The sequence below is a fragment of the Saccopteryx leptura genome, chromosome 3, assembly GCF_036850995.1.
Source record: "Saccopteryx leptura isolate mSacLep1 chromosome 3, mSacLep1_pri_phased_curated, whole genome shotgun sequence".
In the NCBI taxonomy this organism is placed as follows: domain Eukaryota; kingdom Metazoa; phylum Chordata; class Mammalia; order Chiroptera; family Emballonuridae; genus Saccopteryx; species Saccopteryx leptura.
In genome coordinates, this window is record NC_089505.1 from 100,306,405 (window position 1) to 100,320,790 (window position 14,386).

Genomic DNA, 14,386 nt, shown 5'->3' on the forward strand with positions numbered 1-14,386 from the left:
GCCCATCTGCTTCTCCACTGCTCTCCCTCTCCTTCCTCTCTGTCTCTCTCTTCCCCTCCCGCAGCCAAGGCTCCACTGGAGCAAAGATGGCCCAGGTGCTGGGGATGGCTCCTCGGCCTCTGCCCCAGGCGCTAGAGTGGCTCTGGTCGCAACAGAGCGACGCCCTGGAGGGGCAGAGCATCGCCCCCTGGTGGGCGTGCCGGGTGGATCCCGGTCAGGCGCATGCGGGAGTCTGTCTGACTGTCTCTCCCCGTTTCCAGCTTCAGAAAAATACAGAAAAAAAATAAATTAAAAAAAATAAAGTATATATATATATATATTAATTATAGAAGACACAGAGACCATGGCCCTATTTTACTAAAGAATATAGAAGAGATAGCTTTTACAGAATTAAAAAAAAAACCAGCCAGGCTTTTAAGAGCTCTCATTTATGGAGCAATGACTATGTGTCTGGCACTTTTTATGCATTTTTCTAATTCTCACAGAGACCCTGAATGATAGACATGGTCAGCTGCCTTTCACAAATGAGAAGGCACGGCTCAAAGGGGTGAAGCTTATGTGCCCAGGGTTGCACAGCAAGGAGGCGAGAGAGCCGGAACTGGGCTCTGACACTGAGGTTTGGAGATGGAGCCAGGACTTCCTCCCCAGTTTTGCCAGGGACTAGGCTCCTGCTAAGAGGCGAGCATCCTTTCTTGTCTCACTCCACAGAGCATGATGAGTGGGAGGGAGAGCGCAGGCTGTTCTCCAAGGTAAGAGGGCTTGTTTCAGCCCATTTGGGAAGCAACACAGCGTAGCAAGGCCTTCTCAAGGCATGTGCTTCTACGTGCACATGTGTACACACATGCACATGTGTGACTATGTGAGAAGTTGGCTGGGTACCAGGCTTCAAAAAGCCATGTGATAAAAATCTGTACATCTTCCTGAAATGTCAGTTTTACTAAAAAAAGAGAGAGAGAAAAACATTATGATTTTATATTAAAACACAGATGGCCACAGAATGTATGAGAACACACACTTTACATAATATGCTAAGAGAGTAGATGACAACTGGCATTTTGGGGTTCCTATTTATGTGCCAAGCACTTGTCTAAGAGTTTTATATGTAAACTAATTTAATCCTCACAGTAACTATTTGTGGCAAGGACTTTTATTATCCCCATTTTATAGAGGCAGACACTGAAGACAAAAGTAGTAACTTGCCCAAGTTCACATAGCTAGTAAGTAGAGGAGTTTGAGCACACAGGCATTTCAATCGCCAATATTAGAGCATCTGTATTGTCCATTGTTTGTTCTATTAAGAGGTTACAGCCTGATCTGTGGTGACACAGTAGATATAGCATCAACCTGGAATGCTGAGGTCTCTGGTTCGAAACCCCAGGCTTGCCCGGTCAAGGCACATACGAGAAGCAACTAGTATGAGTTCATGTGGCCTGCTCCTACCCCCCTTCACTCTCTCTTTCTCCTCTCTATAAAATCAATAAATAAAATCTTAAAAAAAAAAGTTTGCAAACAGATTTGAGTGGAAAATGATGATGAAGCAGTAGCTGGCGTCCACTGGATTACCTCTTGGTAAAATTATAAGGCTGCCAATTCCTAGCAGCTCACCTGTGCCAGGTTGTCTACCTCTATTGCCTTATTTTTTTCTACAACAACACTTACTAGAGTTTATAGATGAAAGAGTGAAGCTCAGAGAGGTTCAGAGAAGTTGTGTTACTTAGCTATGTGTGGTCACACAGCTGTGAAGGGGCAGAGACAGTATTTGAGCACAGGTCTGTCTGGTCACAAAATGTTGCTCATGCCCATGATTGCACCACCTCTGGTCTCCACACACAGCCCCCCACCCCCACCCCCCGCCACCACTCCTTTTCTTCTAGATGGGGATGCTTTTGTAAGTGAGGTGGTTCTGGATCAGGCCGAGCCTGGGCTGGCTCACGGGGTCTGAAGCTCTGTCCTTCCACCAGCTGATGACACATTTGCCATGAAATAATTACAAATCCCAATAATGAGAAAGTAGCAGCTGGGCCCTGACTGGGAGCCGGAAGATCTGGCTTCTAGCCCCCAGGGTATGAGGGCATCTTTCCACATGACTTTGGGTGAGTCACTTCCTCCTTCTGGTACTCAGTTTCTCCATCTGTGAAATAGGAATAGTAACACTCACTAGCCATGGCGTACTGAGGGCCAGCCACATGCCAGCAGCCTTCTAGGTGCTTTACATCAGCTCCTCCCTAAATCCTCACCATGACTCTGTGGACAGGTTCCAGGCAGTATTATGGGGAGAGGCTGAGGCTCAGAGAGATGAAGAGCTTGCCCACGGTGGCAGAGCCTAGGAGTGGAGGCACTGGGCTAGAGCACTACTTTTAGTCCCTGTGCTATTCCCCAAGGCACGGGGCTGTCCTGGGCGTGCGTGAAAGAGCTGAGGAGCACAGTGCTTAAGTGCTGTGACTAGATTATGCCAACAACACTAAGGAAGGATTTGTTAGGAATCTGACAATGATGCTCAGCTAGCTAGGTTGGGGTCATACAGGACCTACCAACTGCCAGGTGCTTACATATGCCATCTAATTTAATCACCACAGCAACCATGGGAGGCTCTGAGAGGACAAATAACTTACCTGTAGTGGCAGAGATGACACAAGACAAAGCTAGGATTTCAATCAGCATCTCTCTGATTCTCAGACTAACAGAAAGTACCAGAAAGGCTGCGGTGGCTAGGTGAGGGAAATTCTATATGACCCATTAGTTTGTACAAAGTTTTATTTATTTTTTTAGATTTTAAGTTATTGATTTTAGAGTGAGAGGAAGCAGGAGAGAGGGACAGAAACATTGATCTGTTCCTGTATGTGCCCTGACCAGGGATCGAACCCTCAACCTTCACATTTTGGGATGACGCTCTAAGCAACTGAGCTATACGGCCGGGGAAGTGTTGTACAAAGTTTTGAAAGATTTTTATTTATTCATTTTAGAGAGAGGAGAAAGAGAAGAAGGGGGAGGGGAGTGGGAAGCATCAACTCCTAGTTATTTCCCCTATGTGCCTGGACCAGGCAAACAGGGGGTTTCAAACCAGCGACTTCAGCCTGTCAGGTCGGTGCTTTACCCACTGTGCCACCACAGGTCAGGCAGTTTTGTGTCAAGTTTTAAAAGAGCTGCAGATAGCAACAGCACTGGATTGCAGGTTGTGTTGGAGACCTGGGCTCTGACACTTACTCCAGGGTGAGCTTTGGTGGTCTCCTAATATCTGTGACCTCATAGGGGTGAAATGTAGGCAGTACCCCCGCTCCACGCTCTGTTACCAAATAGACACTTTCTTGCCACTCTCTTTGTATATGGAGTCAGATCTATAGTGAAAAATGCAATTGACAGGATGTGAGACCAATATTTTGGCTCCTGGGGGCCTATCTGGATGAACACTCTCAATGGAAGCTGGGATCAACCCTTCATACATCTAGATCCACAGCAAGACCTGCCAGGGACCCCGGTATGAATCAGGGTATGTGTGGGGTGGGGGGCATGTGTTTGTCCTGATGGTCCCCAAATCCTCTTCTACTCCTGCATAACCTATAGGTCCCATATCCAGGTGTGTCTTGAACCCCCCACTCACTCTTTTTTGAGGCTAAAAATGGCAAAGGCTGAAAACAAAACCAGGTTTAGGAAGAACCTGGGTCAGTGAGCGGACAGATTATTCTGGGGAGTCTGCCGTGCCTTGGGTACCATCACTGCCACACAACACACACTTTTAGCCCCAAACCAACTTATTGCCAGCTGGCCAGCGACCACCTCGACTTAGGGTAATGAGTTCCATATGTTTCCATAAGAAACCAGCTAAGCTTTCCCCCAGCAGTTCTTAAAAAGTGTTTTCTCCCCTCCCAGGCTTCCAACTCATGCTTGGCCACCCTTGTTTCATTTGCTCCTAATTGAGAACGGGAGGGAGGGGGCTGGGTGGCAATGACAAGGAGACAATGCCTTAGGGAATCACCATTCCCTGACTTTACATTTCCAGATTCTCAGAGTGAGGGGCTGTGCAATCCACCAGCCCCTTGCAGTGTCTGTAAGAGCGATGGGTGAGGCCTCAGCTAGCCTATCTCGAAAGTGGGAATAACATTCTGCTCAGGTTAGGCAGAGTATCACAAAAAGAGCCCTAGAGGGGAAGCTAGGAGGCCTTGACTACTAACTTGCTGTGTGTCCCTGAATAGGCACTTTCCCCTCTCAGGTCTTCTGACCTCTAGGGGCTCTTCCATCCCTGGCAGGCTTTAGATTGATGAACAGATGACAGAAGGCACAGGGAAAAGCACTAACTTACCTGTTATATATGGGTGACTCCAGGCTTGGATCTGCTGAAGCCTAAGGCCTCCCTACCATGGCCTGTGTTATTGCCAGTCTGAGCTCCCTTTGACCACAGTCTGGCCCAATGAGGGCTTCTGTTGCCAGCTTCCGGCACAAAGCAGAAGCAGGATGGTGTTGAGGAGAGGGAGCATCCCCAGTCCCTAGCCAGCAGGTCAGCTCCACCGCTGCTTGGGTGGTGTAGGGGGAGACTGTGGTTGGCAGTCAGCAGAGAATGTCAATTTGAGTTCAGAGGGCTACAGCACTCCTCCCCTTACCTGGCTTGCCAAAGGCAACCCCCAAATCCTGGTCTCAGGGTGACTTACTACCCTGATTGGGACTGTCCACTGACCCTACCCAATGACTGACTCACTAACCTTGGCCACTAGTGCTACTCAGACTAACCCACACACCCTGTCTATTAACCCAGGCCACAGGCTGACTGCTGCCAATTTCTACCCACACTTATCCCCAAATCCTGCCTTAATCTGGCTGAACCCCAATTCTGGTCCCACTCTGACCCCTCACTCTTTCAGATTGACCCTTGATTTTGGTCACAAAGCAACCCCTTGACCCTGCCACTGACTGACCCATAACAGGAAAAATAATCAGAGAACAATTAAATGCTAAACTCTATGAGTGAAATAGGACATCAGAGAGGAGAGACTGAGGGGAGTGGGGAGGGAGACCGGGATGGAGGGCAGAGGCTTCCCGGAGGACCCCAGTGGGCCTGGGGCCACACTCAGAAGGTCGAGAGGCCTTGTGCGGGGCAAGTCGCAGGCGCTCGAGGAATGCGAGTTGCCTGACAGAATGAAGGAAGGAAGGAATGGGGTGCGTTCCAGGGCTGCCGCCAGGCCAGGACAAAACTGCAAAACTGCCGAGGCAGGAAGAGGAGTGGGGGCGCGCTGAGGCTGCAGCGGCCCGAGCGCAGCTGGGGGCAGCGGGAGAGCAGTCGGGTCAGCGACTCGGCTGGGTGGGGGACCCCCCAGGCCAGGAGGCTGGGAACCGGGAGGCCACGCTGCTGGCAGAGCGGCGGGGGCGCCGCGAGACTCCGGATGGGCTGGGAGCCCCGCCCGCAGGCTGCGGAGGGAGCCGGAGCCAGAGCGGAGCCAGAGCTCAGACATCCGGGCGCCAGCGAACACCTGCGAGCGGCCCCCAGGGCCCGCGGGGGGAGCGCGGGTCGCCGGGCCGGGGGCGGGACGAGGGGCGGGGTCAGTCGGTGGCGCTCTGCCGGGCTCGGGTCCACGTGGGCCGAGGCTCCGCCCCTGCCCGGCTGCCAAGAAGCAGTCCGTGGGGAGCAGCTCTCTTCTTGCTGGGCGGGGAGCAGGCAGAAAGGACCTTGAGAAGCATCTTTAAGGGAAAGAGCGACAGGAGGTGTAGCCAGGGAAATGGAGAAAAGTGGTGCTCATGAATGCTGAGACTGGAAAGACAGATCATTGAAGGTTGACCGGCGCGTCCACAGCTAGGAGGGCTGTAACTGGCCTTCTCGAAAGGGCACCACCATTTCCGGTGTCACAAGCATGGATTCGAATCCCTGCTTGATTGCTTAGGAGCTTTGTGGACACGGGCAAGTTACTTTGCCTGTTCTGAGTCTTTTTTTTTTTTTTTTCAGTTTATAGAATAAAAAATCCTTCCAAATGCCTGTATTTCAGAGCTGATATGATAATGAACGTTAAGACACGCAATTAATAGTGAACTTTGTATTTCAGGGAATCTGGTAGATGCTTTAGGCGTGTTATTTTTTATCTGAACCACAAACCTGCAAGGGAGGTATCATCATTCTTTTACAAATGAAAGAGAGACCTTGGGTGGCCTTATGTCTTTCGCTCAACAAGCACCCGCTGAGGACCAACTGTGTGCCCAGCCCCAGAATGGCTAGGGAAAAGAGATGGCCTGGAGTGGAGGTGAGAACATGGGTTTTGAAGCTTGATGGAGATAGGTTTACTAATAATCCTTGCTGTGTGACCAAGATCAAGTTAGTCAGCCTCTCTGGATCTGTTTCCTTTGTAAAATGGAAATTATACTTTTCTGGATTGTGGTGAGGATTAGAAAAAATTAAGATAGCCCTGGCCGGTTAGGTCAGTTGGTTGGAACATTATCTGGAAGTGCAGAGGTTGCAGATTCCATCCCCCATCAAGGCACAGGAGCAGACCAATGTTCCAGTCTCTCTCTCTCTCTCTCTCTCTCTCTCTTGCTCTAAATGCAATAAACATTTTTACAGAAGGAAAAGTTTAAGATAAAGTAGAGCCTGGTACTTGGTAGGCACTAGATAGGTGATTATGACAGAAGACACTTTCCTCTTTCTGAGAGTTTCCCGACCAAAGGCCAAATTGCTTTCACTCTCTAAGGACTAATGAATTGGTATGCTGGTTTCAGCTTTTGTCTCAGCCACCTGAACAGCTCAGTCTCAGCAAACCTAACAGGCAACTTCCTTGGAATTAGCTTAATAATACCTTGTAGGTGTGTGATGCATTTCAAAGAACTTTCCCACCATTATCTTCTGTCCGGAGAGGCAGCAATAAAAAAACCATCAGCTACTGGGCAAAGGAGTGTCTAGACAGGCTTGGGGAGGTGAAATGGCTTGCTCTTTCTAACCTTCCAAAGCCCTGCAACTTCTGAGCAAGCAGGAAGCAGCATTTTGTGGCAAAAAGTGTACAGAATGTTGAGTTCAGTGCCTGGCTCTACTGCCATTAATGGTGTAAGGTGGGGCCAGGTGCCTAAGAACTGTACCCTGAAGATCAGCAATTTTACACAGATGTGAAAACTGAGACTGTTACATAGCTAGTATGTGGCAGAGCAAGGATTTGCACACGTGTGTGGCTGTCTCCAGAGCCAGCACAACACAGGTAACTAATGACCCAAGGTAGAGCTAGCCTGGGTCTTTCACCTCTTGGTTTGAGGCAAGAGTTCCTCACGTGAGGATTGAAGGCTCCGAGGGAATTGGAGATCTGCTATTGCTCTGCAAAGTTGTGTGTGTATATTTGTGTTTATTTTCTGAAGAGAGTGTTCATACCTTCCATCAGATCATCAGGAGACCAGGAAACAAGTTGAGATCCACTGAATGGCAGGGAGGATGGTTGGCAAAGACAGGTTGGTTGCCTTCCCACCACATGCCTCTGTTCACCCCTGAAAGCTCACCAGGGTTAAGGTGGGAAGGGTGATGACGTGAGCTGTTTGTTTTAAAATATTGAGCTAACTCATGCCAGGGGCCAACACACAGATGAGATCATATCATAAACAGGAATCTACTGAGGCCAGATGCCGGTGGAGCCCACCTGGGGAGCTGCCAGGTAGGGAGGAAAATGGTATAGGTTGGGTATCTGGACCTGTGGAATATTCGGTCTCAGTTCCTGCTCCTGTTACAATGTTAGTCACTGCAGTTAAGATTAAAATTCCATTTGTCTCTTAAGGGGTTGTGATAATCTGGCTCAGACCCATTATCCACTGAGCCTCAGTTTCTCACTTCTGAAATAAGGATAAAAATGCTCGCTCACAGAGTAGGCTGGCAAAAAGGAAACACCAGAAGGAATGAGGCTGTAGGGCCTCTTCCTCCAGCTCCCAGTCTGGGGTCAGTCTTCAACTACCTGATGGTAGAGAAGAAATTGGTTACCATCACTTCCCAAAAAGCACCAAAATCCTCATCAGAGTGTCTAGGGATTTGAGGGAAGAGACCCCTCTGCTGTTTTCCAATTTTGGAAGCCTAAGAAGCCTTATCAGAGAATCTGAGAAGGGAAATGAAACCAGACCCTGTGACCCATTTATTCATCTCTGAAATGGGTCTATGAACCACCACCCTGTCTGGGCACCAGGTGAGGCTCCAGTCTTCCACATCCTCTGCTAGAAAGACATGAATAATTAACAGCATTGAAGACAGCCATCTGCTAGTGTAGCCCAGAAGCCCAGGGGACATAAGAACTGAGACTTAGACCGGACTTCTATCCCAAGCTCCCAACTTGCTGGGTGAGCTTACACTGGTCACATTTCCTCTCCAGTCTTCCCCAGATAAAATGAGGGGCCAAAGCAAGGATATTCTCTGTACTCAACCCTCAATGGATCAAAGGCTCCCATCATGAGCCCTTTCCACTCTCCTCCCTGGGCATTTTCCCATCTCCCTTTTAAGGGAATAAATAAGTGTGCTTTTCCCAGGCTCCAAGGACATTTATTTCTCCCAAACTCAGCCTGTGAGAATGTTAGCACTGAAAGAATCAAATTATATACACCAGTGTTTAAAAAATGTTTATTATGCAAAATGTTAACTTTTATAAAAAGTTTAATAACATACATCACATGGTTACAGAAAGTCACCTTCCTGCAAAAAGGTACAAAAGCTATATACTCTATTATAGAGTTCATAATCAGGGCAACAGAGCCTTTTTCCGAGAAGACCAGAAGACCAGCTCTACTGCTGCCTTGGCAGAGTTTGGAGAGCAGCCACTCTACCCCACTCCACATCCCTCCACTCTGAAAGACAGTCTTTAAAACTTGGGGGTGGGGTAGGGCTGGGTGACGTTGCCCAGCTGCTGCCCAGAGCTAGCTCTGGTTCTTAGGCCACCCAAGTTCACAGTCCTTCGCTCCCGGGCGCCAGGTCCAGAACGAGGCAAGGGTTTGGGGGAAACGAGTGGGTAGGGATATTCTGGGGCCCATCCATGCCCTCGGGCTTCCAGCCATCGAGTCCCAGGGTCCCAGGCTGAACGGGCGCCAGCACCTGCGTTCTGGGCGGGGGAGAAAAGACCAGAGAGTCGTCAGTTTCCGCCCAGCGCGCCGAGGCGGGGGCCGTCCGCAGACTGGCCGGCGCCAGAGAGGAAACTTGGTCTCTACCTCCAGCTGATAACTCCGCGCCCCACGCTGCCCCCACCCAGTTGGCGCCAAAGGACCACAGGCAGGGCTTGCATTCCCTCTTGGAATTGACACTAGTTGGGAGGGGGCTGAGGAAGACACAGCTCCCTTTAACGACTCCAAACTACTAACAGAACGGCTATTTTATTTAGTCGGATCCGCGCGTAATTTCTTGGGTCTTTGGCCACTGGGGGGAGGGCAGGAGTAACAGGCGTTTGAGGTTTATACGCACACAGGATGAAAATTGGATCCGTCATTCATTTTATGTGACCAGGGGCAAGTTACTTGCTCCTCACTGGCCTTGATCTCTCTAAACAGAGGAGGTGGTAACCCCTTAAAAGGTTTAGCGACTCCCAGATTTACTGTTTAAACACCACCGCGCCACCACACCCCCACACTGCCCTAAAAGATGGGGATACTCACCTGTAGGCGCCAGGACGGCCAGGTCAGTGGCAGAAGCTCCTCTTGTCGTTGGAGATCACAAGTTCCGGGGAGAGATCGGCTGTCTAAGAGAAAAGGAAACGAGGTGCGAGTTACGCATAACGCTTGGGAGTTCGAAGGGTCCAGCAAGCATCCCAGACCTGGAGCCTCGCTCCGGATCCTCACACGCCCACACGTACCTGGATGGGAAGATGCGGGCCGTCTGGGGGTCCAGGGGCAGGCTCGGCCAAGACGACCTGTAGGTCGAGGATGTAGTCGATGACGCGCTGCAGGATTTCCACCTGGCTAAGCTGAGTGCCTCGCGGGACTCCGGGTACCAGTTCCCTCAGGCGCGAGTAGCAATGGTTCATATCGTCAAGCAAGCTCAGCGGCTCCTCGGCTGTGGGGCCCTTGCCTCGGCCCCTAGCGATGGCTAGGCTGCGTTCGGACAGGCAGCACACCGCCTCGTAGCAGCCGCGCACCGGGCTTAGCGCCTTCATGTTGAGGAATGAGGTTGGAGGGGCCGAAACGACTGAAGAAGGAAAAAAGAAACCCTACCGCAGCTTGCTAAACGCGCACGCTCCTCCGGGAGTACTTATAGAACCCGCCTGGAAGACACGACCCTTTATGCAAAACAGCCAACCCTGGCCCCGCCTCCTCCGACCAAGGGCGTTCACAGAGCGGTTAAATTGCAAACAGGCTTTCTCCGGCTGGTCTGACGCCGAATACCGCGGAGTAGTGGATTCAAAGAATGAGGAAGCGCAGATACTGCGGAGAGGAGGCCCTCTTTGCCAGCAAGGATTTTTAAAAATCACTTAAAACCATTAACTTTAAGAATTTGCCTTTTCCTGGCAGAGCCCCAGATCTTTGAGCTTCCCTGCCCCCTGCCAGTCCACCCTCAGCTCAACACTAGTTCGAACCCACAGCTCCTCTGAGGTCATAAATCCCTGAACAGCAAAGAAGCTTTTTTTTTTTTTTAAGCAAAAGATTTTTCAAGGGAAACTTGTAAGGAATTAGTGCCGCCTTGTTCCCCAATTTGCTGTTCGTCTGACCTCCAGACTCACTGGCGTCAGGAATTATCTTGTGACCAGAGGGGAAAAAAATTAATTGCGGTGAAGCTGAGGTTACAATGAAGAAAACAGATTTGGGCTAGGCGCTGAGATTGCAGAAGGAGGGGGGTGGAAGGGGTTTGAGCAAAAAACACTATTTGAGCAACAGGGGAAAAGAAAAAAAAAAAGTCTGAATCGCTCCTTTTTGCATGGGGAAGGAAAAGAGCTCCCACCCACTGACCCCCGTGCACTCCATAAGGAGCCAAACTATATGCCCAGTTAGGTTTTGGAAGTGAGTTTGATTAAAATTTTTGACAGGGTTTTGAATGAGAGGAGGAATGACAAGGGATGATTTCTATATATTATTTTTAGGACCGCCCTCCCCCCACCATGGCCTCAGAAAATCTCTTAACTCTTGCTTCCTCCTTTCTCCCCAATCTTCAAACACCTCTATGCAGAATACTGTACGATGATACCATAGCTCTATTGTCTATCCCTTTCTGCTATGGAAGGTCAGGCCACCTGGACTTGATTATTCTTAGCCTTGCTGAACTAGCTCCAGCACTATCTGAAGGCCCAGGAAAGGGACCAGAGGACAGGCAAGTTAAGTCCTGTATTGCAACAGGATATTCCATTCAGTATTCTTTGCTTGTCTTATCACTTCCCAGAACTTTTGGGAATTTGCAGCCTTAAAATGCTGGTTTCCATCATGGCACTGACAAAGTGGGATCCCCTAAAGATTGCTTCCTTAATCAGTCAGTTGGTAAATATTTATGGAGTCTGTTCACATAAAGCTGTGGCTCCTGCTCTCAAGAATCTCACAATTTGGGGAGACAAGATTAACACAGGAAACAATTAAGAGTTCTACAGTATGTGGCACTGATGAACAGGACAATGACAGCTCAGAGCTAGAAGAGTTTCAAAATAGTCATAGTAAAAAGTACATGGGACTGCAAATCAGGATCCCTGGGCTCAACGTCCCAGCTCTGCCAACAATTTGTCATGTGATCTTGAACAAGCCCAACTACCCTGGCCTCATTTGCCTTGTGAATAAATTGGGTAGATGGTGATTAGTGTTTATTTTAAATTTTTTCCAACTCTAGAAGTCTAAGGCTTTATGATTTTGGACAGGCAGGTGTGGTGTAGTAAAGTGTGCAGACAACAGCTATAAAACATGTCTAATGTCATACCAAAAATAACGGCAGAGTTTTGTTCTCTGCCTCCATATCACAGGGCTCTGTGTCCCACAAAAGGTCTTTAAAAGATATGTTTTCAAGGACAGCCTCTTTAGTATAAGAAAAAGGAAAAAAATAACCTGTGAGTAGACAAATCAGTCTAGATATATACTACATATATGAAATGAAGAGCATGCCAGTTATTTGGTCATGGGAAGGGAAAATGGTGGCTATGGGAACTACTGAATGACCAAATAGAAAGCCCTTTCCTTTTCTATCATACAGATTTCCGTGGTTTGTGCAAAATGGTGAAACCCAGGAAGTTTTGGAAAAATCTCGGTCTTCAAGGCCAGGGTAATTTCATGTTCAAATCCCCATTCTCTTTTACTAATAATGTGAACTTTGGGTAGGTCACTTCTCTGTGCCTCAATTTCCCAGTTTACAAAATGGACCTAATTAGACCAACTTCATTCCCTTAACACATTTCGAATGCCTCTTCTCTGCGAGGCGTTTGGCATACTCTCTCCATCAGATCTGTTTGTCTCCTTGGTGCCTGGGGACCCAGCATGGGTCAGCTGTGTGGTAGGGGCCAGCTCACAGATCCTCACAGGTTCTCCTCAGGCTTGAAAAGCCATTTTCAAAACACCTTCACATTTATTATTTCCCCAAGATGCTTTCAGACTGAAATGCCTCTGGGCTGTGTGACATAAGGCAAGAGAGGGAAGCAGTGGGATTAGCAAACAGAATTCTGTTCTGGCCATGGCAATAACTTGCAGTTGTGGCCTTGGATGAATTTCCTTATTCTGGGGCCTTATTTTTATTCATTTATTTTTGTAAAATTAGGGTTGGGGGGAGCAAATGACCTCTAAGGTTCCTCGCCAGTCTAAGATTCTAATTCTGAAAGAAGCAGGTTACAGTTGGAACACTGAATTAAGTTTGAATCCCAAAGACTTTTTCCCAACAGCGGACTGGAGAGCTAGCTCAGGCCTTCTGCAACTTGTTTAGTGGTGGCGGGGCCTCAGCCTCTTATTCCAAATGCCTCTGAACTTTCTGTTCCCAGTTCTGCTCCTTTTACCAGCTTTTTCCCCCCCTCTTGCATTTTTTATTTTTATGAAAGGATGTCATTAAGGCTTTTGTCTGCGCTGTTTTTGTTTCAGAACTTTTCTCACAATCCTATTTTTTGTTGAGGAATCCGCTCCTTTGCCCAGCTGTGGGTCCCGGTCCCACAGCTGTGTTGATCTAAGACTCAGCCCCAGACAGCCTGGCGCCAGGGTGGGACGTCATGCGTTCACACTGGGATGCGTGTCCCAGGCAACCTTTCCTCGGGCAGTCACCGGCCGGCGACGGCCGCCCCCACCAATGAGCGCCCGACACCCGAGAAAGGGGCGGGGTCTGCGCCGCCCCGACCCGCGGAGCGGCTAGTGAATTGCAGATGCTGAGAACTTGATAACGTCCCTTGAATTGGTCCCTTTTAAAGTGTTCCCCCCCTTTCTTTTCTTTCTTTTGTTTATTCTCTTTCTTTTTGCCATCTTCCTTTATCTATATATGTATATAGTTTTTGGTCGTGGTCGTCTTCTTCCTTTTTAAACTATCTCCTCCCAGTGTCAGGAATTATTTTGTAAGCATTTCCAGGAACTGAATCTTCCTTTGCCAAAATTAAAAGAGAGAGGGGGGGAGAGAAAAGAAAAAAATCAGTGTTGTGCTCTGATTTTTTTTTTTTTTTTGAAGAATTGGCAGAACTATTAAGTTATACTGTTTTGTCTTTAAAATTTTTTAAGTGGGGGGGGGGTCTCAGCCGTCGATTTAAAAGCCAACGTAATAATGATGAGAGTTCCAGATGTCTTTTTGCATAAACAGAGCTTCTAACTTTTTTAATTTTTCATTATTCATTTATTTATTTATTACCTTTTTTTTTTTCAGAGACAGCGAGAGAGAGAGAGAGAGAGAGAGAGAGTCAGAGAGGGATAGATAGGGACAGACAGACAGGAACGGAGAGAGATGAGAAGCATCAATCATTAGTTTTTTGTTGCGACACCTTAGTTGTTCATTGATTGCTTTCTCATATGTGCCTTGACGGGGGGCTACAGCAGACCAAGTAACCCCTTGCTTGAGCCAGCAACCTTGGGTCCAAGCTGGTGAGCTTTGCTCAAACCAGATGAGCCCGCGCTCAAGCTGGCGAGCTCGGAGTCTTGAACCCAGGTCCTCTGCATCCCAGTCCAACTCTTTATCCACTGCGCCACCGCCTGGTCAGGCTATTTATTACCATTTATGTTGAGAGTGAGGATCAATGAAACTTAAGAAACTTGCCCAAGGCTACTTGAGTTGTCAGCTGCCCACCTGTGGCCAAACCCAGGCCACCCCCTCATTTGGCTCTCTGTCCACAATGCCGTCTAACTAACTCTCATTTGCATTAGAGTGATCTGCTGTGGTCTCAGAACAGCCCCAGATACTACATTTCCTAACATGTAACTGTTTGCTCACAAAGTGCCTGTAAAGGTATGCTGAGGACTTCCCAGATGTATACGTAGAACATCTCCATCCTTTCTCCTCCCCTCAGCAAAACTACATATCGAAGTACTACTTGAGACT

At 48.5% G+C, this 14,386-nt stretch overlaps 1 protein-coding gene across 1 annotated transcript; it reads right to left on the reverse strand.

Moving 5' to 3' along the window:
• Window positions 1–8,540: 8,540 nt before the first annotated feature.
• ID3 (inhibitor of DNA binding 3) lies at window positions 8,541–10,160 on the reverse strand. The gene is made up of 3 exons (XM_066372051.1): window positions 9,774–10,160; window positions 9,577–9,659; window positions 8,541–9,029 (listed from the first exon to the last, which is right to left on the reverse strand). The coding sequence occupies exons 1-2, from the start codon at window positions 10,071–10,073 to the stop codon at window positions 9,600–9,602; spliced, it is 360 nt and encodes a 119-aa protein (XP_066228148.1). The 5' UTR covers window positions 10,074–10,160; the 3' UTR covers window positions 8,541–9,029; window positions 9,577–9,599.
• Between the last annotated feature and the right edge of the window lie 4,226 nt (window positions 10,161–14,386).